General features: G+C 41.1%; 1 protein-coding gene across 2 annotated transcripts; it reads right to left on the minus strand.

Moving 5' to 3' along the window:
- Window positions 1-889: 889 nt before the first annotated feature.
- On the minus strand, window positions 890-25,362 carry LOC106607559 (single-minded homolog 1). Of its 2 annotated transcripts, XM_014204604.2 has the most exons (13): window positions 25,177-25,362; window positions 24,185-24,754; window positions 12,030-12,112; window positions 11,878-11,898; window positions 11,589-11,678; window positions 11,258-11,366; window positions 11,066-11,151; window positions 10,638-10,837; window positions 10,007-10,113; window positions 9,222-9,369; window positions 5,363-5,528; window positions 4,513-4,912; window positions 890-3,077 (listed from the first exon to the last, which is right to left on the minus strand). In XM_014204604.2, exons 2-13 carry the CDS (start codon window positions 24,357-24,359, stop codon window positions 2,290-2,292), a joined length of 2,373 nt encoding a protein of 790 aa, XP_014060079.1. In that variant the 5' UTR covers window positions 24,360-24,754; window positions 25,177-25,362; the 3' UTR covers window positions 890-2,289. The 2 variants fall into 2 exon arrangements, with proteins under 2 accessions (XP_014060079.1, XP_014060080.1); XM_014204605.2 differs by lacking the exon at window positions 11,878-11,898.
- Window positions 25,363-25,635: the final 273 nt, after the last annotated feature.

The following is a 25,635-nucleotide window of genomic DNA, read 5'->3' on the forward strand; positions in this document are numbered from 1 at the left end:
CGTCCTTTTACAATCAGTCTTTGGCTCCGATGGATTTGATATGCTGTTTGAATATGTCAAAGAAGTGTGGAGGATAGGGGCGGCTGTTCGGGTTGTAGCTGGGTTATTATGGAGCAGTGTTGGTTCTGGGCGATGGCCCCAGTATTTGGCTGGAGTTGTGGCCTGCTCTGAATGTGAATACCTCAAATGCACTTCAGGCAAGGGGCCAGTGGACTGCAGCCCTAACCCCCCTTTAGATACATTATAAAACACACATGAACTCACACACACACACACTCTCTTTCTTATGCCTTCATCTGGAGATGACAACAGAGAGTGGTGTAATGGCTTTACCTCCTGGAACGTCAGTGCTGGCTGGTGACACATGCAGTCCCTGGCAGCCCATCACATGCAAACGTCAAGAGTGCGTGATGGGAGCTCCGCTCTCAGGGGCCAGACAGAGTCAGGAGGCCTTTAAATCCATACAGGCAGGCCAGTGGACGACTACATCTGAATAACTTAAGTACATTAGAAAAACATCGGAGGACTATTACAGCTGAAGTGAGGTCAAAGTGTTTAAATGTGCAAGTCAGAATGAACCCTATTGCAGGAACATACCGTATGCATTCCCATTTATACTCCTGGCACTGTCTTACACCTGGCACTGTGAGAGGAAAAGGCAAGAACATTTTAAAATGGAAGTGAGTAACACAGGTTGTGTGCTGTGATGGAGTATATGAGGCCAACTGTCAATTGGAACAAATTACAACCAAAATAACTGTAGCTTGAAATGTTGCTTTTAGAGCAGTACAACGCAGCTCAAAGTGTTATTTAACAAATTGTATCCACTCGTTTGATCAAACCGAGTCCTCCCACACATTAAAGACTAAATTAAATCCAGGACATCAAAGAGGGTTTAATTGCACCTGTATTTAGAAACAAAAGATTTTTTATCCCCAGTTAATAAATACTCTTATGACCTGTTGTCCAAAAAAAAAAAAGCAATTTCTGAACTTATTTACTTCATAAATAAAATTAGACAAGAGATACTTTACATATTTTCGGGGTACGAAAAGTGAAACAGAACAATATTATTTTCTCAATTCAAACACATGAAGAAGCACCAGAAGTTTAAAGTGATACACATTGATGTCATGCCTTAAAGGAATACTGCGAGATTCTGTCTATGAATTCTTTGACTTACCCAGTCAGATGAACTTGTGTTTACAATTTTTATGTCTCTGCGTGCAGTAAGAAGGAAGCTAGAGGTAGTTTCTCGAGCCAATCCTAACTAGCACAATGACTGGAAGTCTACAGGTACAGTAGCATACACTAGCATACGCTAGGGGTAAGCAGAAAAATTGCTTACTTGCCAGAATCTCACAGTATCCTTTTAGGACTTCTACGAACAGGGGAAATTGAGCAAATAATATATTATCCTTCAAAGGGGTACACAGATAATGCAAACTTTGAAACTAAAGCAACCCTGCCACCAAACATTGTACTTTGACTGCAAAAATTAGATTAAATAAAAATAATTTTATTCGACACAATTAATAAATATGGAAAAACATTGGCATTTAATTTAAAAAAAATACAATTTTGAAGTATTTCTGAGAAAGTTAAGCAATACTAAATCAGTTTTGAGGTCAAAGGGGTATATGCAATTGAATTGCATATTGTCAACTACCATGAGAAAATGTGAGAGTTCACTCCGATGGGCCTACTTACTGGTGCATGACACTATGTTGGGACTAAAACATTGGGTTTATCTTTAACCAAGCTGAAAACTCACTGAAAACTTGAATAGTCATTCCGCAGCGTCTCAGTTCAATGCAGGGGAGGAATTCAATTGCCCAGAGGGCAAGATTTTGCATGAAACGTCATAATTATGTCCGTTTCTGGTTGTAAACTGGTTTGTAGACGTCAGATAACAAGTTTACAAGTTAAGATGTATTTTTTTAATTATGTCATATTTTGGTTACAATTTCAGTAGGTAACCAAATTACCACCAGGTCAAGACATTTTTCTGGTCGGTAAAAAAGCATTGAAACAATTACCTTTTATAATCAGTATACAACTTGACAAAGGCATAACAAAAGCTGCCAACCTGACATCATTGCAACCAGCTTTGCTTGCTGGGTCTGGGCTCTCAAGGGCACAGTGAAGTGTAACAGAGCAGACCGGTGTTATGGGGAATATCCTAAGTCCTATGTCAGGCGCAAAAAATAAACAAAAACAAAAGACCGAACTGTATGAGGCGGATTCAGTTCATAAGTCCCACATACACACTCTGTCCGTTAAGTACGGTCAGCTCCCATTGGTGATGATCACTGATGTGCCCTTGTGTCCTTGCATCTGGTCGGCCTGCATCCTCATGTGGGGCACCATGTCGTACTGAGCCCCGCCGCAGCCCAGCCCCGAGTAGTTCCTCAGGCTCTCTGCGTCATACAGGTGCACCTGGGAGTAGCCGGTCAGGGCGTAGGCAGCATGCCTGTCCAGGGGCTGCATCTCCTGGGCCTGGTAAAGCAGTGGGCTCCCCTGCTGCCCTAGAGGGTGGTGGTGGGGCGAGACGTCTGTCTGACCCTGCAGGTAGTCTTTTGAGACAGACAGGCCTGACCTGGGGATCCCATCGGTGCTGGGGCTGCTGAGGCGCGACAGAGACGCCGGACTGGCTGTGTTGTTGTCGATGTTGCCGTGGGAATCCAAAACCTTGCCGCCATCATCGCGGGGATAGAGGCGCTCAGAGGTGAGGGTGAGGTTGATGCCGTTGGTGACCCCCGGCCCAGGCATGGTGGCCTGAGGGAGGGGCAGGGCGGAGGGGGTGAAGGAGCAGGGGCTGTGGCTGTTGTTGGAGGGGCCCCCCACTGGGCCCAGAGCATCCAGTGGCCCCTTGTGTAGCTGCAGACTGCTCTCCTCCTCCTTGATCATGTGCTGCGTGGCATGGATCAGAGTCTCCATCTTGCTGGGCTCCTGAGGACTCGCCCGGAAATGGTCACTGCCAGTGCCATCGCGGCATCGCTCGCCCGAGTCACTGGTGGAGCCTTCGCCCCCTTCCGGTGAGCTGACCACGCTCTCTTCGTCCCAGTGACCCCTTCCTGTTAGACAAAGTGGCAACATTTAGAAATCCAAGGTTAAAATCTCAAAATGTATGTAATAGTAATACCACCATTTAATCAACAAAACTCTTAGAGCATCCCAAACTCAAATGTACATATTGTTATGATTTTCACAGTTCATGGATTTCTTCCATATTTATGTAATACTCATGTGAGTTAGTGCCTATGACTGCAATTAACCCATAACAGTCTAATGCCTGGCTAAGCTATATGGAATTGTTTTAAGACGGAGGATCATTTAGCTATTTGATTTAGAATGTTAAGACCCCTTGAAGTATCCCTAAAAAAATCGAAATAAATTATTTGATGAAAACTAAATGTGGGCCTTACTGCTATTACGCCATACAAACGCATTGAATAACAGATTCACTATATGGAACAACAGATAGTCCCCCCAAAAAATCTAAAGGAAGTTTGTTCTGAGAGATTTAAGAAAGATCAGGAAGAATTTGATATTCTTTTTTACATGTATTAAACCCTATTTTTGACACTCAACTGGTACCGGGGGACCTTCAGATGAGTCTTGTGACGAGTCGTCCTAGAGCAAAACAACCGACGTACATGTTCGTGCGAGTCTCACCTTTCCACAAAGGTGGCATATTAGTGTGTAGCCCAAACTGTTCGGGCACTACAGACAGAAGTTGGCAGATCGGCTGTACCAACTTTAGACGAGTCCCAAGACACATGTGGGGGTGGTAGAACAAAATGCAGAACACCATTGTGTTTGTGAGGGTTTGTAGGCCAAACCGTTCGGACGCTGCAGACGATTTTGTGAGAAGACCGATTTTCAGGATGTCTTATGGTCTGACTCGATCTGTCACCTTTCACCACAGATGCGGAAGTGCGACATCGGCAGATGCGGTGGATTGAGACACATCCAATGCAGATATCTCTAGCTTAAACTGATAGATTTTTATGTAGCTGTTTTTATTATGCTAATTCATTTTCCACTGGGGCGCAGACATCGACTCTAGGGGGTTTTATTACAAACTTGAAATATGACTGGAATGGAGGACTACATTTTGTAATATACAGACCGATTTTTTCATTCATCCACATGACCTAGCTAGCACATGTTTCAACTATTGTTTGCACAGTAAGTGTGAAATTATATTTGATAATGTGCATACAACTGAACAAGTCATGTAAATCCCTAATAGACAGTGCATTCCTGGCAGCAGCACCTTTGGGAGTTCTCTCTCAGTTTGAGGACATGAAAGATATATAACTTTTCTTATTTAATCAGTGGGAAATTATTGCAAAACAGATGGTAACAATCGGCATACTGGCGAGAAACAGTGTAAACAACTTCCCATGGTCCATAATGCCCTTGGCCTATTCAATAAAGGAGCTACCAGGGAAAAGTGACATTTGATGATTTTCTAACCAGATGGCTGTGACCCTAACACCTCACCATGGACCACGCTGTGGTAAGAAGTGAGGTCGTAGCCCTCGCCATTCTCCAAAGATGACTTGGGCAGGGAGAGGACGGAACGCGTTGCGTCCCACCAGGCCTCCCGTCCAGATTGGGGAGCAGTGCCCAGGAAGTAACGGCCAGCCTGGCAGGGTGCACCGCTGTCGCAGGCAGTGGCAGGATGGTGGGAGTGGGTGTGGCTGTGCGTGAGGTCCTCCTCGGAGAGAGCCAGGCCATAGCAGAGGGAGCCGGAGTCAGGGTAGAGTCTGTAGGCACAGGACCCGCCCTCCGCTCCCTCACCTTGGTCCAGCAGCTGAGGGGAGGCAGATTCTGTCAGAGGGCTGCCTCCCCATTGGCTGTCCTGGTCGGACTCGGAACGCTCGGGGTGAAAGGCTGAAAACTGGAGAAAAGTTGAACATGTTTGGAAACTAGAACTTGGAATATACAAGGTTTAAACTATGTTTTAAAGTAGTAGAAGGTGGTTTTACACCATCTCCATCTTCTGTGACGTTTAGCTTAAAGACATATCATACTGATTATTGATGAAGAATGTCGTACACTAGTCATGTATTCTGGTCTGTCAAGTCACAAAGTGTGCCTTGTTTCTGGAGCATGTATTTCATGATACTAGTTTGTTACCACACCTTGCCTACAACAAGTGTCAAATTTGTATCAAATATGTATCACGTCATTGTCAGGAGGCACCGTCTCTCTTTATGTTGGCTGTTATACCTGAACCGGGCTTAAGAGAGCATGGAAGTTTGTGACTAAGGGAGAGATAATCAGACCTGTTCTATTCTTATTACTGTGTGAGGGAACAAGTACACCACACAGGTACCAAGTGTCTTACCTGCTGTGGGTAGGGAGACACTCTGATTTTGGCCTTGGTGTGTGTCATACGGGACTTGGTCCCCTTCCTCTCCTCTGTACTACTCGGAGGGCTGTTGTAGTGGAATGCTGGCTTGCTAGGGGTCATCTGGTCCAAGGACAGCTGCATTCCCTTATACTCAGTATCTCTACACACACAGACACAGACGAGAGAGAGCACATTAGCAAAAAAAGATGGAACTCCAGCGCAATAGTAATCCAGAATACTCCATGAACAATTCAATGGATCCCTCAACCAACATTTTGCTCAATAGACCTTCATCAGGGTTTCACAGAATTATGGCAATACAGTATATAAAATGATGTACAATAAGTAATTTCTCCAATATATATACCATTGTCTCTGCCAATATTTACTATTAATATTGAGAGAGACATAATCTACTAACACCTTCTTTGGAGTTTTGATTCATTTATTAATGGGATGACAGTTAGAAATGAAAAGGTTATATAAGATAAACTAGGTTGAGAGATTAACCCTCCCATTTTTGAGAAACACAACCAACACCCGAATCAAAGTTAATGATTCATTGCTACTGCACAAACATTGTCAGAACACACACGCACTTGCACTCACACACAAATTACAACCATTCCCATAATGTCAACACCATGCCTGTTGTGAATCTACTCCTTCAGTCTCATCTTACATTCTCTTGAAGTGAAAATGTATCCCAACACACACGCACGCACACATGCACACACGCACGCACGCACACACACACACACACACACACACACACACACACACACACACACACACACACACACTATTCATTTGTCACCTGTATGTACATATCATATAATGTATCTACCACCTTAGCATTATAACCCACTGACCTGGGAATGAACTCTATCAGACTTCAACGTCATGGAACGGTTCCTGTGTCAAACACTCTGCAAACATGGCCCTGTTCTTAACTTATCACATCAGCAGTATGTAATACCAGCATGTGGCATTTTAAACCCCTGTGCCCTGTCTCTGACCCCACTCAAATAGTTGCTGTAATATGTTTCTTAATATGACCCGCTCTTTATGTGTGTGGCACCTTGCAATGGGAAAGGCAATATTTGGATAGTTCGTGTTTTGTGAGACACAGTGTGCGTCCCAAACTGCACACTATTCCCTATATAGTACACTACGTTTGACCAGAGCCCTATGGGCCATGGTCAAAAGTAGTGCACTATAGAGAATAGGGTGTTAATTGAAACACATACACAGTTATTGCTCTTGCAGGTACAGTAGCAGTGACTGATTCTCCATCCTGTGTCCTCTCGGTGACCTATGCTAGAGCCAATAGTGCAGATATAGGCTTTTGTGCAAACTCAGCTGTGTTAGCTGAATTCCACATGGGGGTCAAAGTCAGACCACCTCCCATCTGAAATAAGCCACTGCTCTCCATCCCAGAATCATGGTTTATTAATGGAACGATGTGAACTGATGGAATAAAATGCTGTAGGTTAAGGTGATGAAATGGCTTTGCTGGTCTAGTATGTATTGTAAAATTCAGCAGTATTTGAAAGGTATTTGATGTTTATTTACTGTATGTTGGTGTATCTCACAGGGTGGAATTCAATCAAACCAGTGCTGAGGGGGAAAAAGTGTTCGATCTGCCGCAAAAATACATAAATTGGTCATCGGTATTACTTTTAGACCATTTTAAGAGGGAGAACCAAATTGTAACTCAATGTTACATCAATCAAAACATGTTTCATCTTGAATACAAGCTAAACATGTTTCATCCTGAATACAAGCTAAACATGTTTCATCCTGAATACAAGCTAAACATGTTTAATCCTGAATACAAGCTGAACAAGTTTCATCCTGAATACAAGCTAAACATGTTTCATCCTGAATACAAGATAAACACGTTTTATCCTGAATACAAGCTAAACATGCAGTATGAATACACTAGAGAAGCCTCACTCCTTATTAAGTTGTATTTCTGAGTGTGTTGGGGTTTGCGGTAAATACACAACGATAGTAAATACACAAGAGTTGAAATGCAGACGGCTTAAATGAATACACACACGCACGCACGCACACACACACACACACACACACACACACACACACACACACACACACACACACACACACACACACACACACACACACACACACACACACACACACACACACACACACACACACACACACACACACACACACACACACACACACACACACACACACACACAGAGATTAAAGAGCTAGGTCTGGATCATCCAAACCTAACAATGAAAATCCAACACGGGCAGCAGGTATGAGATGGCTATCGATTTCCGGTTTACTGTCAAATAGATTTTCTTTCCTTAGACACCAGGTCAATTCTGAAAGTAAGTATTTTCCCCCAATGTTTATCTTACTGGTCTCAAAGGTCTTATCGCCCCCGTAAAAAACATGTTCTGTGTAAAGTAGGGTGTAGCAGTAGAGATAGGCCATAAAGGGAACAAACTGAGAATGTGAGAGGTACACACAGCCCTACCCACTATCAGTCTAGCTGGGGTCATGAACTAAGTTTGTTGGTATTTCACTGATCTCATTCCCAGACACGTCTGCCAAAATGCGCAGAGTCTGGTGGACCAATGTGTCAAACCTGGCCGTAGGCAAGACCATGGTGCTTGCCTACGGAGCTGTGAGGGGAACGGCACCTCCGTACCTTCAGGCTCTGATCAGGCCCTACACCCAAACAAGGGCACTCCGTTCATCCACCTCTGGCCTGCTCGCCTCCCTACCTCTGAGGAAGCACAGTTCCCGCTCAGCCCAGTCAAAACTGTTCGCTGCTCTGGCACCCCAATGGTGGAACAAGCTCCCTCACGACGCCAGGACAGCGGAGTCAATCACCACCTTCCGGAGACACCTGAAACCCCACCTCTTCAAGGAATACCTGGGATAGAATAAAGTAATCCTTCTAACCCCCCCTTAAAAGATTTAGATGCACTATTGTAAAGTGGTTGTTCCACTGGATATTATAAGGTGAATGCACCAATTTGTAAGTCGCTCTGGATAAGAGCGTCTGCTAAATGACTTAAATGTAAATGTAAATTAGCCAATAAAAAAAGGTTGGGAGAAACTCCCCTCGCATAGGCATTGTCTTATTTGGCTTAATCTACCAAACAATCATCTCCCACAACACCTTCCCCCTAACCCTCCCCTGTACGCTAGCACACCACAAGCACAGAGCCACGCCTCGCAGCGGTGTGATTCGCAAAAATGAAATGATGACAAATCACAGAAGACTGCTAAGGGGAAGACGGCTCATAATAATGGCTGGAATGGAGTCAATGTAAAGGTATCAAACATATGGAAACCATGTGTTTGATGAGTTCGATACCATTCCATATTTTCCGTTCCAGACATTATTATGCCTGTGTGACAAATACTTTATTTAGTAAGGTCACTCCAATAGAATTCTATGGTGACTCCCACTAAGGCCAGCTTTGAATAGTTGATGTGTCAGGCTTATATGCACTGTGAGCAATAGCATGGGGACTAGGTTAGTATTTCACAAATATCACGGGCCACGAGAAGGTCATGTTTTGTATATGGAGATATTTATGTTTATTCATTCAATTATTTGTTGCTTCTGCTCTGACAATGCCATCCTAATTGCCCCTAGGGGTTTCATAAAGTCAAATCAAATTCAATTGAATTAATAATAATGATGATGATGATGATGATGATGATGATAATATTATATTTATATATTTAGTCCTCCACAACTTCAGATGTTGATGAAGTATAGAAAGGGAGTAGCTTGAATCGACTTCAATGGAACTGAATTGAATTGAGTTGAATTGAACAGAATGAAACTCACGTAAGAACGTAGTTGACGCTGACGATGCAGTGGGGTCTGGAGGAGCGGCTGTTGTGGACAATGGTGGCGTAGCTTTGCACCCACACCCAGCCTCCCTGTTTGGCTAGGAAACGGTAGTACTTAGTGGTCACCTGGCCCTTCACCAGCACTGTGAGGATCAATGGAGAGGAGATGGAAGGGGTGGGAGTTGGGGAGGAGGGAGAGGATAGGAGAAGAGGAGACATATTTTAGTTTGGATTGTTTTGACCTATAATGGGGTCATCCTAAATGAATGATTGACAACTGAGTGCGGCAGGGGGCCGTTCCATCGCTTGCTGTCCCCATTGTGTGTTATAGGGACCACCTGCTGTGTGCCAACGAGCGATGGCTGTTTTCGTCGATTCCACATGTCGAACCGTTGGAAAATGTATTGAAAATGATGGCTGATATTCTGGTCTGAGGCACTCAGTTGCACTCTGCTGACCATCATTCTGGTGTGTGTTCTAAAGGGGCTGAATCCTAACTTTGAATCAATACCCTTAGTATAATCTCCCTTTAAGTCAGAATACCACATGTGGTGTGGATCTCAAGTTATGATTTCCCCTGGAGTGTTGAAAAGCAAAACTAGTAATACTGTATGTGTGTTAGAGGTCAAGGTCTGGTGTATTTTATAATTGTGTCCTTTGATAAAAATGTATTTCAGAAATGTATTTCAATGTGTGGGATAAAGTAAAGGAAAAGAGCCAAAAGTCCAGTAAAAGGTAGAGTCTGACGAGGCAGGGCCCAACCTACTGTAACTAACTCACACAGGTGGTGGGCACAACGCAGGTGGAAGGTGTCACAGCTGTGGACGTGGTGGTACAGGGTCTTCTCAATGAGGTCCTGGGGCTCGTAGCCAGTCAGCTCTGCCACCCTAGGGAGGGAAGGAGGGAGGAAGGGGTGAGAAGGCAAATGTTTTTGTCCTCTCTTTCAGCCATGGACTTTCATGTATTGAAGTTCACGCTGTTCTCCCTCCATGTATCATTATATGCTCAGAGTTCTATTTGATCCAAACTTGTTTTCATGCTGAGAAGGAACAGAACGTTCTGTAAAGTGGAACCCAGTGGCTTGAGGTCCAGGATTCCACTTTAAGACAATAAGACATTTCAGTTTTTAGATGCAGTAAGCCATTATAACTCCATAAATAATGGAATATGTTGTAGCATTTCATGTTTGTGAATTCAATACTGTTTTTATTCCATTGAGTTGGGGACTTAATAGTCATTTAACAACTGTCACAGAGCACTAGTGGAAAAAACATCAAAAAACTACTTTAGCTGGTTTAAGTAATGGCTGGCTCATCAAAACACCTGCTGTAGGACTATGTAATTCAGTTATTCTCCTCCATATCATATCCTTCAACCCATGCTTTATTTGTATGTTTTGCTGTAGACCTACCTCGAGTCGAGAAAGATTAGCTTCATGTCGAGGCTGGCTCTGAACATGAACATGTTGCTGTGCAGCTTGATCTCTGTCACTGCGCTGGGAGGCAAAGAGTGTCCCACTGCCACCAGGCCCACGTTCTGGTAGCAGCCGTCGAAAGACAACATGTCCAGGCTGTACTGACGGATCTTTAGGTAACCGCTGCAGTGGATCACCTGGGGGAGGGGGGGGTTGTTGCTATTTTGTCCAACGTCTTTTTATGTCATGTTTTTACGCTCACTGTAAATGTTTAAACAGTTCCGTAAATTATACTTACTCCTACCTTTACGCTTAATTAAGTTATAATTCATTTGGCATTTATTAAATCAATAGAATGTGTATACAACATATATAGCACTTTTCAAGCAGCATTAGGCTATATACTTCCATTGCAAATCGTCTACCTTATATCCACCACTGGTGAGACCGGCGTTTCTCTTTGCCAGCACACATTTCATCCTCAAGAAGAAAGAGCGCTCCATCTCATATTCTGGAAGAGGAGACTGAAAATATCAGTCTATTATCCAACGTACAAAAAATGTATTCTATATGGGGTTTTATTCTCTCCAAGTTGGGCCTATATTCATATAGCCTACCTTGGACGAAATGTGAGTGGTACGGCTGATGTGGGGTGAGAACTGCAGTCATTTCGTCGTGGTCGGCGGGGTGGACATATTCGTAAATACTGTTCCCGGTCAGCTCTACCTGTTAAGAATTACCTCGGTAATTAAACAGTATTAATCACTCAACCATTCAAACATAATTCCATAATATCTAACATGAAAAGCGTTTCTTAATATGGATATCACGCGCTCGTAAGCCTTATGCATAGCAAATAAATCGACTCGACTCACTCGACCAAATAAAACTTGGAAAACCAAAAACACTAAATAGGCTAAGATTAATAGGCTATGACCAGGTGCTGACCTGAGAGAGTCCCAAATGGACTGATGCTGTCTCAGATATGTACATGATCTTTCCGTCCGGCGCCACTACAAAGATGAAGCCATCCAATGTCTGGAGAAAAAAAGGCATAAATTAATGCGTAGATCAAGAGCACTCAATGCATTACAGTCAGATTCGTGAGATCAAATATCAAACCAAATGTAACAGAACATGACTAGGTAGACATTTTGAGAATCATTATTTTCACTTTTAGTAATATAATATTTTACAGTAATTTAGAAAATATAAATTAGTAAGCTTTCTAAATTACCTGGAGGATGTGGGATCCAACCTATCAAATCAAATGTAACATGTCTACATACATCTTAAGAATTATTATTTTCATTATTAGTAGGCTATTTAAACCATCATATTTTGCAGTGAATGTTCTATTAAATTGGTAGACCAAGCTTCCGAAATTACCTGGAGAAGATGGGATCCCAGCTCACGTCCTACATTGTCCAAAGATCTCGTTCGACTCGTGTGACCCCAAGCTTCACCCAAACCTGAAACAAAGCGCCACCATATCAGCTCCTTTTCGTAAACCGTAAAGTCGTTTAATAATACACATAACGCATGTGACAATGTTTCTTTATGCTAATTTTTATTACGCCAGTTTTCTCTGTCGGCCTAAGCCTATATATTTTAATAATAATAATACATACATACAACTATGTGTGTCAAAAAAAAATGTTAAAAGTACGATGAACAAAATGCTGCAGAAAGTTGATACAAATTAAGTGAATATCAAAACTGTAAATGCATGAAACATATGACATCCTCAACGGACCCAACAAAACACGATAATGCAAATAAATACAAGCGGCTCTTCTCGCAGCGCCATGCCAGATAGAAAATGCTAATCGTACAAAAACAATCAGTGTCTGAGTAAAGACTCGAATAACCCACCACCATTTCACATTTCAATATTGTCCCAACGATCCTTTCGCGTTTACACAGCTCAACAACAATACACAAATGATGTGGTCAACATTTGAAATAGCTTTTGCACAGCTCATCTCCTTATTTGTTTAGAAGTCAAATTAACCCAGGTGCCGTGGAAAACATATTTTACATTCTGCACGCATGCAAAGTAGCCTCCCTCTGAAAACAACATGCAGCGTCGGTTTGCATTGAGCTTGACGCAGTGATTTAGGCCTATAATAATAGACAATAATAGCCTATTCTATATATTTTTTCCTTTTTCTTTTACACAAGGCCTATAGGCTATTTGATATTTTCGCAATTAGGCCATACTTTTCTTTTAGCAAAAACGTATATGTTTAGTCTGGCAATTTACTGTTAATTTTAGCTCCACAACATGGCCAGTCGAAAGTAGGCCTGCTTTATAGACACATTATTCGAAAAATGTTGACATGAATGTAAGGATTATATAAGATATTGATATGTGATATGTTGTTGTGCATGCCTGTCTGGACTTTCTTGCAGGCGCGCGTCATATTCAAATTGCATGGCGCTAGCCGTTGCAATCATAGATGAGAGGCTGTTTTTCTCGCAATTCAACTCAGCTACTATATCACAGGGGTCACAATATGTACAGCTTACTAATTTGTCTGATGTATTCGAGAAGCGAAACCGCGGACTCAATGAGCATTAAGGCTAGCCTACATGTCTTACAAATAGGCCTAATAGGCAAAGAATAGATGCACCTGGCGTTTGGAGTGCTACTTAACGGACGTCAAGTGCCCTGAGCCATAGAATAGTCGATGTGAGCAGAGAAACTTCCCACTGGGCACAGACGTCAATTCATTGAAATTACTTGGAAACAACCAGTGTGTGCCCGGTGGGTTAACATCTCACATCTCTGCTCTAGGGATATTTTTCAGATGATTACGAGGTTTCAGACAGGCTGAGCTGTTCCCCAGTAAAACAAGCACACGAAAAATAGGAACTACTTGTAAAACGCAGGCCCCTTGTGGAAATTAGGCGAATTGCAACTTAATTTTGCCTAAATTCAAATAACTTTCTCCCTCCCCTCCCACACCCCTGTCAATATATTAAATACCAGTAACGGTACCGTCAATTAAATACTATAACACATTGGTACCGTAAAGGCTACCTGCAAGCTACTGTAAGCTACTGTAAAACAGTTAAAAAAAAAAGATTACATTAAGATAATTTGGTACCATAAAAAGACTACAGTATTATTATTGGTACCATACAGTCTTAGAAATAATTTGTATCATATTTCCCAGCATGCTCTACTGTGTTTTTGCATGTACATTGATTCATTGATTAAACATATTCTACACAAAGTTAAATAAAATAAAAATCTAAACTAATCCAATTAGTTAGTTAAATTTTTTTGCATCCGTTATTGAAATGGTTGTTCCAGTTTAAATGGTTTAGATAGTCTACTCCCAATGTCCTAACCCTGACTGTCAATCTCAATGCAAATTGCGGGTGAATGAAAATTCCAGTGGTTGGATATCCTAACTCTGGATGGATTCCAACAGGAATTACACATTACTTTGCAACCCAGCATAATGTGACTTGCAGGTAGGGTTGCAAAATGCTTGTAACTTTCCCAGATTTTCCAGAAATCCCAGTTGGAAGTGTCTTGGAAACAGGAAGGAATAAGCAGGAAATCTGGAATCGTTCGACCAGGATTTTTGGAAAATCTGTGAATTTTGGGAAAGAGTGGAATTTTGCAACACTACTTGCAGGCCTAATGTGGCCTGTAAACCATGAGTTTCAGGCTGCTGTATTAGGATAAAACTAGACATCAAAATAAGTTATTATGAGATATATAATGTATTGTCATAAAGGGTTTAATTGTCATGATAACATTCGCCTAGGAACTCACTTGGTGAAAGTGACAGGACTGAAAATGATGGAACCATGTCTCTGTCACTAACAGTCATGGATGGTAGGTAACTGTACAATTCTCCCAAAAGGCAAGGCACACTGAGAAATATGCAAAGAAGGCTTCACAGTAAGAGTATTTGTTACCATAAAAACAATTAGATAAGCGTTATTGGTACTGTAAATCAATTAATGCAACAGTAAACCATAAAAAACAATATACTGTTCCTTTTTTTACAGTAACTTACATGTAACTGGTCGCCAGTAAGTTACTCTAAAATCAACAGGAAATGTTTTACAATGTAGGCTCATTTATAATGTCACAAATGGAAATCAAATATAATGTTTTCTATTTGAAATACAGGTACAGTAGGTAGAGGCCGATATGATGTACAATAATTTGATTGAATATCATGTACACAATTACTTGGTCACAATAAATATGTATTGTAGATGATTCTGATTAGCAATAATCAGGGATTTATAATACATAATGGCTGATAGCTTATAGGCTAATGCAAACACAAAAGTGTAAAGTTACAAATAGCCCAGAGAAAGCATTCCAAATAATGGTGTTGGTTTTTGTATCAGCAAGCCTTTGTCATACAATTAATTAGCATAGGCCTATTATATATTTTTTAATCATCAGTCCTCATCAGTATCATCACATCTAAGTAGCCTACCTCGGGATTTCTTGCAACTTAAACCGGTAATTATGTACGTAAAGTGAAAACAATTCCATGTGTCTGTTCAATTTAGGTGACCTGCGATAACACTGTCATAACACTGTATTGAGAACGACAGGCTGTCACATGATATGGCAGACGCTATAGGCCAATAGGCAATTTTTTTCCGTTTCTTGTAATGTCATTCCTTGCATTTGTCATAAGCTTACCTAAACACAAAACTGGGAAACTTTATGGTTTAGATAAAGTAAAGGCATTTGTCATGAGCTTACCTAAACACAAAACTGGGAAACTTTATGGTTTAGATAAAGTGAAGGCATTTGTCATGAGCCTACCTAAACACAAAACTGGGAAACTTTATGGTTTAGATAAAGTGAAGGCATTTGTCATGAGCCTACCTAAACACAACACTGGGAAACGTTATGGTTTAGATAAAGTGAAGGCCTAGATAACAAATAGATGCACATGTGTAGCAAATACACTTACATGTATTATTCACCATGCAGTCAGTCACAGGGATGTCATGAACCCCAGGGGGGTTAAGCATTTTTCAAACATCTGAAACAGCTTTTTCCTGCAAACTAGAGCCATAATTATTATGCTTAATTCTATGTAACAAAATGTGTTTATTTTTCTGCATATCTAAGCATACCACTTGAGCTGTCTGTATCCTCCTGAATGGTGGTGATTTTTCTTTAAGAAACTAAATATGCCCTCTGCATTCCTGATAAAATGGTGAGTCTCATTCAGTAGCCTATATTTAGTAATTGCTTCTTTTCTAAAGTCTACCAACCTTGCCAGCACGCATGCCAGCTAAGATAGTTAGACAAGCTAGTTACTATAACTTGATTGATAGTAGGGGTGTGCCCAGTACTTGGACAAAACTAGTATGTAACTATATGGAGAATTTTCCAAATAGGATTATGACATGACACAATAATTTTTTGTAATTATTTGTGATCTGAAAAAAGTCATTTTCAGCAGGCAGTACTCATCCCTCTTTCACTCAAACAAAGTGAAGAGCCATGTTTCTCTAAACAACTTTTGGCTAGTTCTTCTGTCTGTTTATACAATGGGTGCGTCTAATCCTGAATGCTGATTAAAACCGCATTCCAGCTGGTGTCTATAATACAAGTTACCACTGGCTAAATATATGACATTAAAAAGCCTACTCTGTTCCATCTGACTGTGCAATCCACTGTTTAATCAGCCCAGCCAGGCAATTAATATACTTGATCTCCACTATAAAAAGCATCTAGACATTATCTCACATTTCTTTTAGACTAACATTTAGTTTTCAACAGCAGATATTTGTATAAACCTTGCTGTCTGTCTCTCCAACATTTGCAACATTGTTTCAATATTCAAATTCAATCTCCAGCTGTTGCATAGTAGGCTATGAGACAGGCAGGCAGGCAACTTTTCTCAGCCAGTCAAAGTCACGAATCAGCATGTCTTGTACGGATATAAACAAAGAAATATCAATAGAAAACAGGTAAAACTAAATGAAATGCAGCCTGTTATTTCCTGCTTCAGTTTGAAGTGATTGTGTTAGCTGTGTTATTGGGTAGCTCCTCTGAACAACAGTGTCCTGACTAGAGAGCACATTTTCTATGTCAGGTGAACTCGAACATCATTTGCTCATTGATTTGGATGTATCCAAATAAATGTCACTAGAAAACAGCTTAAACAAATTCAAATACAGCTACTTTGTAGTTATTATGACTGCACTGTTTGACCCGACTATATGTTAGCCGTAGTTGGCTAGCTAGCAAGTAAGGGGTTGCCAGCCAGTAAGTCAGTAGAACATTTAAAACCAACTACTGGGTGGTGTCTAAAGATACAGAACAAATGTCTCTGCCAACAGAACTGATAGAACAAACAACCAGCCTGCTTGGGTAACAACCCAACAATTCGTGTCAGGACTATATCTTGTGGAAGGATGAAATAGTGTCAAGAAATTCCTGAAAATAACATTCTTAACACTTGTGTGGTGTTCGGGTCTGTGGGACCCATTTTCAAAGGTTACTAGAAGAAAAATTATACAATTAATTACCTGAGACTGAGACTCATTGGCCTTAGCTCATTTTCTGTGAAGAACATGTAAAAGAACGCATTTTCATGGAGTGCACACTGTGCACTCTCCTACACATTTATATTACATATGTGGTGTCCGGGTCCACTGGACCCGAGGGTAATACAAGTGAGGGAAAGTGTGTGTTTTTATGTGAAAACAAGTAGAAATTAAACAAAAATGTTTCCTGTGTGCCTTCACTCTGTCTTCCTCCTCCCTGGGCCTGCTGTTTGAACACAGAACATAGCCTGTCTCCCGCTTTTCATGCACTCTTTACCTTTTGCAGTGTGTGAAACTACACAATGTCTTGCGGGAACCTGCACAATGTTATTACAATACATTCTATCAATATATTGTAAAAAATTATGTATTTTCCCACACTCTACCGCAGTCAGGTGTAAATTGGGGGAGGCAAACAACAAATAAATATCTTTGCAGATGTGGCTCCTTACCACAATCAATCAGTATGGCAAAAATAATCTCTGCTCAGAGGGCCTTAGAAATATTTTTTGCAGAGAAAGAAGCTAGTGTGGAAGGAGCATCTTCCACTTTGGAAGATGAAGAATTTTCAGAATATGAGGATCCTGTGTCTGTCAATTCAGAGTCTGACATTGAGTTGGAAGAAGAGGATGAGATTGACACTCAGCCAGCCCCAGGACCAGCCCGTCAGCAGCCAGCCCCAGGACCAGCCAGTCAGCAACCAGCTCATCAGCAGCCTGCAGGAGGAGACATATGGATGTAAAACAAATTGACATTTAATGGTCTTCTTGCCCAAGGAATGAGCCACCCCGCATGAATGCCAATGTGATAAGGATGCAACCAGTGCCGACGCAGATGGCTGTACTCATATGGAGGACATAAAGTCTTCTTTTGAACTGTTCATCCCAGACACCATACAGAAAATCATTCTGGACTGCACTAATTTGGAGGGAAGGTGTTATTTTTGTAGAGATGGACCAAACTAATTTACATGGATACTTCGGGGTTCTTATCCTTGCTGGTGTTCTCAGATCCAATGGGGAATCCACAGAATCCCTGTGGGATGCAGAAACTGGCAGGAAACTTTTCCGTGCAACAAGTTCTCTGGAAAACTTCCACATTATTTCCAAGATTATCCGCTTCAATAACCGAGACACCAGACCATCTCCGCGGCAGAGAGACAAGCTAACTGCAATCAGGTCAGTATGGGACAAGTGGGTGGACTGTCTTTCCCTGTTTTACAACCCTGGGCCCAACGTTACTGTTGATGAGCAGCTTATGCAATTTCAGGGCAGCTGCTCCTTCATGCTGTATAAACCTGCAAAATATGGAATCAAGATCTGGGCTGCCTGTGATGCTGCTTCATCATATTTGTGGAAATTGCAAGTGTATACGGTGAAGCCAGATGGAGGAGCTCCTGAGAAGAACGAAGGGATCCGGGTTTTCCTGGAAGTGATCCAGGGAGTCTGTGGCCACAACATCACATGCAATAACTTTTTTACTGCGCACAAGCTGGGACAGGAGCTCTTCAAGAGGAAGATTGACTATGATAGGAACAGTACAAAAGAACAAGCCAGAGCTCCCACTTCCACTGTTGAATACACAGAACAGGCCTATCAATTCCTCTAAGTTTGTGTTCACGGCCGACACGTCCCTAGTGTCCTACGTGCCAAGAAAGGCAAAAAGATGGTACTCATGAGTACGCTGCATAGGGATGGGAGAATCTGTGGCCAGGAACATAAAAAAACAAAAATCATAATGCATTACAATGCCACAAAAGGAGGGGTGGACCATTTAGACAAGCTGGTGACTCACTACAGCTGAAAAAGAAGAACCCTACGCTGGCCACTTGTGATATTCTTCAACATCTTGGACATCTCAGTGTAAAACGCATTTGCCATCTGGGTGGCATTGAACCCAGATTGGAACAGAGGGAAGCTCCAGAGGAGATGGTTCTTTCTTGAGGAGCTGGGCAAGGCATTGTTAAAACTTCTTACAGCTCTTTAAGGATAGGGGGCAATATTGACAATTTCGGAAAAAATATTTGCCCATATTAAACTGCCTCCTACTCAAACTCAGAAGCTAGGATATGCATATTATTAGTAGATTTGGATAGAAAACACTCTGAAGTTTCTAAAACTGTTTGAATGATGTCTGTGAGTATAACAGAACTCATATGGCAAGCAAATACCTGAGAGAAATCCTACCAGGAAGTGGAAATCTAAACTTTTCGTCGTGACATTGTCCGCGCGCTTCCTACATTTGGAGTAGCTGAACTGAACGCGCGAACAACAAGGAGTTATTTGGACATAAATTATGGAGTTTATCGAACAAAACAACATTTATTGTGAACCTGGGATTCCTGGAAGTGCCTTCTGATGAAGATCATCAAAGGTAAGGGAATATTTCTAATGCAATTTATGATTTTAGATGACTCCAAAATGGTGGCTATCTGTATTGCCTAGTGTATTTTTCTGAGCTCAGTACTCAGATTATTGCAAAGACTGCTTTCCTCGTGAAGCTTTTTTGAAATCTTTCACAGCGTCAGCATAAAGGAGATGTTCATCTATAATTCTTTGAATGACAGTTTAATATTTTATCAACGTTTATGACAAGTATTTTTGTAAATTGTGGCGCTGATTCACCGGCAGTATTTGAGGGAAAATATTTTCTGAACGTCACGCGCCAATGTAAAATGCTGTTTTTATATATAAATATGAACTTTATCGAACAAAAAAATGCATGTATTGTGTAACATGATGTCCTAGGAGTGTCATCTGATGGAGCTCGTCAAAGGTTGTGCTGCATTTAGCTGTGTTTTGGGTATTTGTGATACATGTAGTTGCTTTGAAAATGGCTGTGTGGGTATTTGTGTCGATGTACTCTCCTAACATAATCTAATGTTTTGCTTTCGCTGTAAAGCCTTTTTGAAATCGGACAACGTGGTTCAATTCAGGAGAAGTGTATCTATAAAATGGTGTAAAATAGTCCTATGTTTGAGAAATAGAAATTATTAGATTTGTGGTTTTGAATATGGCGCTCTGATTTTTCACTGGCTATTGTCAAACTCAATCCGGTGTCGTAAGAGGTTTTAAGACCTCAAATCCAGAGGAGGCAACATATCCCAAGGAGCCCAGCTTCTGCAGCCATGGTGAGGAGAATTCAGGAGGAGGATGCTGGTGCCCCATCCGTCCGACCCACAGAACCAACAACTCCAGTACCGGAAGTAAGTGTGAGTAATATTGTTGCATGTGTGTGTGTGTCTGATTCTCCGACCTTGGTCTGCTGTAACTATATATGTGAGTGAGATATTAGTAAAATTCCTGAACTAAGTGTTTTCATTACTATATAATTGCAGCCTGTAGCAACAAGAAGAAGCACTGTGATGTATGTGGACCCAAGAAGGACAGGAAGACACAGTAAACATGCATCAAGTGCAAGAAATACATTTGCAACACACACACAGTACAACTCTGTCCCTCATGTGGTGTATAGACTGGACTTAATTTGTGTTCAATGGGGTTCATTTATCATTTCCATAAAATACTGTTTGTAAAAAAAATTCAGTTCAAAGCAATAAACATCAATATTGATGAAAACCTTGTGTAATTTATATTTGTTCAAGATTAACATGATTTATTCCACCCATGTCTTGATTATAATAGATTTTTGTTAACAAAAATCAAATGTTATCGAAAAAAACGAATAGCGCTTTTATTGATAAATGTGATCTAGCAGAGGTAAATGGCAAATATTAACCATGTATGCTGTCTATATTGCTTGTAACTGATATAAGTCAGTTTTCATCTAAGTAGTAAGTATTTTTTACGTTAATTGTTATGGCTGTATTGTTTGAAAAACCTAATCATTTGGGTCCATCAGACCTGCAAACATTGGGAGAATAACACAAACATGAACACCACACAAGGGTTAATGAAAATATGTAAATCATTATTTGAATATGTTGGCTCCTCACGACTTCTTCTCGGGCCAAACAACAGCAATGCCAACATATCCTCCAAACACCGGACCGGGCGGGGTATAGCTTGAGCCTGTTGCAATGACTCGATTACAACAAGCCGCTCTCTCTCAGCCCTCATTTCCCCAGACAGACATACGCCGCTCTGTTGTACTCACTCACAGTCAGTCACCCCTCTCAGGACACAAGTCTCCCCTTCTCCAAACATTGTGTATGAATCAGAATCCATTGCTAGTCATTGTTGTTCTATCTAGTTATTTTTTTCTGTCGATTTTGCTGAGGCCATAGGGTTTATTATGTCTTTCTGCTTGGTGTTGTTTAGTAGTCCTACTTTTTCTGTCTAATTATTCCATTGCTGACTTTGTCTGTCGTTATGTCGTTCTTGCTATTATTATTGCTTTTCGCCCAGGCATGTTTACCAAGCAACCAGGGGCGGAAATCCCGGGGGGGACGGGGGGGACACGACCCCCCCATCCTGGGAAAAATATGATTTGTCCCCCCCAATATATCACTGAAACATAACTATGTAATTTAAATAATATTAATAATACGCAATGAAAGCAATTGTGCTGATTATAGACACTTAATAGCGCGTTTTTAAGTTTCAAAAGATTGCGACACCCCCACCCTTTGCCTCACAATGGTTTGATCCACTGCCAGTTCCTAAGCTTGCTCTGTAACAGAGAGGCGGTATCTACTGTCTGAAAGGCACTCAATGCACGTAACTGACGTGAGGTTAATCCAGTCAATCGCGCACACACACTAGCTGAAAATGCAGAGCTAGCGCGCAAATATTAACTATTAAGCTAGCTAGTACCTATTCCATTTATGTGGCCTCGTCAAAGATGGAATCTTTGCTATCGTCAATTTATTCCGAGATCAGCATGCAGATGATGTAAGTTAGTGCTTCAAAGTCCCTGTGATAAGGTTAGCGATAAACTGAAGTCCAAACTGAACAGAACTACACTCTCTTCTACCATTGTATTAAATATATTTAATGGTCTCGTTGCAAAAGCTAAATTGTCGCAAGGGAACTTTTATTTATTTATTTTATTTAACCCGGGTAGCAAAGATTATAGCAAACACCACTGAAACTGAATTGGTGCTCGCTAGCTTTGCAAATTCAGCTATTGTTGGAAGCCAGCCAATATGAAACAAACTATTAAAATTACAAAAGGTTGCAGCATATGTTGTGTAAATGGTGAACTCATATAGCTGTCAACTCTTGTCATTTTAATCCATTTCACATTTGCTAGCTACCTTTTAGATCGAAGCCCAAATAGAATGATAAAAGATAAGATGATAGAAGCCCATCTCCTACTGTAAATAACCTACACACTGTGTGTGTGTGTAGCCAGCCAGCCAGGTAGAAAAATGGCAGAAAAATAAAAGACGGACATCAGAGTATTTTTCAGTACACCAAAACGCAAAGTAAGAACCCTAGTAGCCTAATATCTCAAAGACTAGTTGATAAAATGTTCATAAGAAAGAAATGAAATTCTAATGGAAATGTTTCACAATGATGTCATTAGGCAGAGCAGGCAACAGATGGGGACAGATATGCAGGGACAGACTGGCAGAGACAGGGAGTCTCAGGTAAGTTTGTTGAGTCTTTGTTTGGCAACATTATGAAAGGTTCTCCATTTTTTTAACTTGTTAAATAGGAACATAATTGGAAAATGCCATGGATACCCCCACTCCCAACTTAAACTGGTGACTGAACTAAGATTTGTTAAAGGCAATGGTATTGCTGTTGTGAGTAGTTGTGTAGTTTTGGGTACCGGTAGTTAGGAGTACGGCAAACACCTTATTTCTTTGGTTCCTCAATATACATTTACCATATTACAATGTAGGCTATGTGTTACAGCACTACTTTTGGTGTCCCCCTCAGGAATTGCTCTTGAGAAAATTTCATGTAATTGTCCCCCCCAAAGTTGATATCAGATTTTCGCCCCTGCAAGCAACAGATCATTAGAAAATAAGGAGAGAAAAGTTTTGCAACTCTCAAAAGTGAAACAATAGGCTATATCTGGCAAGCGAATTAGCCTACCTTAATCTAAATCTGTGTCTGGAATAAATGCTGGCAGTAGTAGCCAGCCATGCATTAGGCTATTAATTAGCCTATGTCGTTGACAATTGAATAGGACGAAGTAAGTCAAACATGAGCATTTTCTTATGTTGGGGTGGTAGACCAACCTTTGAACAATCTTTGTGAATGAGTGAAGGAACATAACAATGCCCTCCAAGATGCATCTCTGAGTGATACCAGCAGTAACGTGCACTTTAGGCTTTACCAGCATTTAAAGTGCACTTCCGGCTTTTGATCATGGAGTAAATCTGACTATGAGTAGGCTGCCATGTGTGATAAAACAGATATGAGTATGACTGATCAGATGCCAGTGGCACGCGGGGCGTTTTATAATTGATGCGGCCGTCAGTGTCAGTCACACAGCATAGCAGCCTGTTGAGATCGGGGGAAGATGGTGGCTAAACGCCTTCGACGCATTTCGATCCCCTGACCCCAAAAATGGCCTAAATGTAGGCACGCCGAGACGTGGATCTGCGACGATCATCCGCACGCACGCACACGCACGCACGCATGAAATTACACTAGCCTACTGTAGCAACATGGTAGCCTATTGTAGCAATAACTGGTAGCTGGGAAAAAAAACATATCAAAAGGCTAATAAGATAAAATTTCAACATCAGCAATGACTGCAACAGAAAGACAGCAGCTGCTAGGTGTAATCGCAATATTAATATAATAGTATCATTACACAATATAGCCCATTAACAGCTGTTATAGGCTATAGCGTAGCCTAATAAACCTATGCACAATAAACATAATATACAATTATAATAGACTACCGTAATCAGTAGGAAAATTCAGGTGAAGAAATAGAAAACAAACAAAAAATCCAGATATGAGATAGGCCTACAGATAAATACAAATATGTATAGCCTACAGATAAATGGCAAATGGCATAGCCTATATAAGAGAATAGTGTATTGTTAAAGCTTAAAATATACTTACCCTGAGGGAAGACAATTCTCATCTTCAGATAACTTGTTGTCAGTCTTATTATAGACGCTTTGTCCAGCTGAGACGTGATAGCCGAGGGTAAAGGCAACATTTTGGCCAGTTCATAGAATTCGCTGTTCTCCTTTTCCCGTCTAGTCCTTGCAGCAGTTTTGGATTTCTCCTTCATTGTGTGTTCTCTCTCTCTCTCTGCCCCTCCTTTTGTTAAATGTTAGGCTATCATTCCTTTACTGTCATGTCGGTGCATCAAAACCAGAATATAGAAGGATTTCCGCTTCGTCTATTTGTCATGATTTTGGCTTTTCAACTAACACCCTTAAAACGCGCGCTGTTGCCACGGTCAAGTTAAATGAGAGCAGCACTTCTCAGTTACAAACTGAATCCAATGCACTTCAGACGGTTCCCGAATTCCTACACCGAACCATGCGCCGAATGGATAAGTTGATATCCCGTGTTCTTCTCGTGTAAATTAAGAATTTCTTGAAAGCACACGACATTAATTCTCCCTCAGAATGGGAAGGGGCCTGTCCACGGTGTAAACTGATACTGGCATTTCTCCATGCACTGAAAAACACAGGGCATAGCACAAGCCATAATATCATTAAAGGCTTACCAATATATTTTATATCAACAAAATGCATTGTCATCCCAAAACGCCTATTTGGCGTTTCAAACTATGGAAACATGTAGGCTATTTGCTAAAATAAATCAAATGGATTATCCATGTGACAATATGGCTTTATTATTGCTTTATTACAATGTGGCTGTTTGAGCATATAGTTTAATAATAATAACAACAAATACTAATAATAATACTAATAGCCTAATAATAACAATAATCGATAACAAATGATACATTATATATTGCAACAAATAATATATAATAATAAATCATAAACAAACGAATGATAATTCTACTACAATGACCAGGCCTATAGAATATGGAAATATTTGTGCCTATTTTGTCAATGTTTTTTTCTACCTACCTCATCGAATAAAAAGATCCTCTAACTTTCCCTACTCTCCCGCTGCCCGCAGGGGATTTCACCTGTCCTGAAGCGAGTTCACCACTCGAGACAGTTAGTTTAGTCTCAGTTCCTCGCGGAATTCCACGCATACACTTCTCTAAATTAGGGACGCAAGATGAGTGGAATTCGTGTCCAGACTTTGTCTCCAAACTATCTCAATCTCGCTCTCGAGCTGCGCAGGAGCAGCCCACTGCCACTCGCGCTCTTATTGGTCAGCAAGTATCGAGACCGACTTTCTCATTGGACACGCTTGATATAAATACACAGGAACACGTAGTGAAAGTGGGATTTGTGTGAAACTTTCACGTCTGACTCAGATTTAGCCGAACCTGCAGGACACCGTGGCCGGACCTCACTGTTTTGTCTGGCGAGCTGTATTCACTCATCATACATCTAAACACAATTGGCTATCCATGG

The sequence above is a fragment of the Salmo salar genome, chromosome ssa06 (genome assembly GCF_905237065.1).
Source record: "Salmo salar chromosome ssa06, Ssal_v3.1, whole genome shotgun sequence".
NCBI lineage: Eukaryota > Metazoa > Chordata > Actinopteri > Salmoniformes > Salmonidae > Salmo > Salmo salar.

What these genes read in the sequence shown, in the direction of transcription:
- LOC106607559 (XM_014204604.2), bottom strand. Translation starts at nt 24,359, where the DNA reads ATGAAGGAGAAATCCAAAACTGCTGCAAGGACTAGACGGGAAAAGGAG. An exon ending in CTAATCTTTCTCGACTCGAG is followed by an intron (nt 10,114 to 10,637) that starts GTAGGTCTACAG and finishes TTCCCTCCCTAG; the next exon opens with GGTGGCAGAGCTGACTGGCT. An exon ending in AGCGTCAACTACGTTCTTAC is followed by an intron (nt 5,529 to 9,221) that starts GTGAGTTTCATT and finishes CTGTGTGTGTAG; the next exon opens with AGATACTGAGTATAAGGGAA.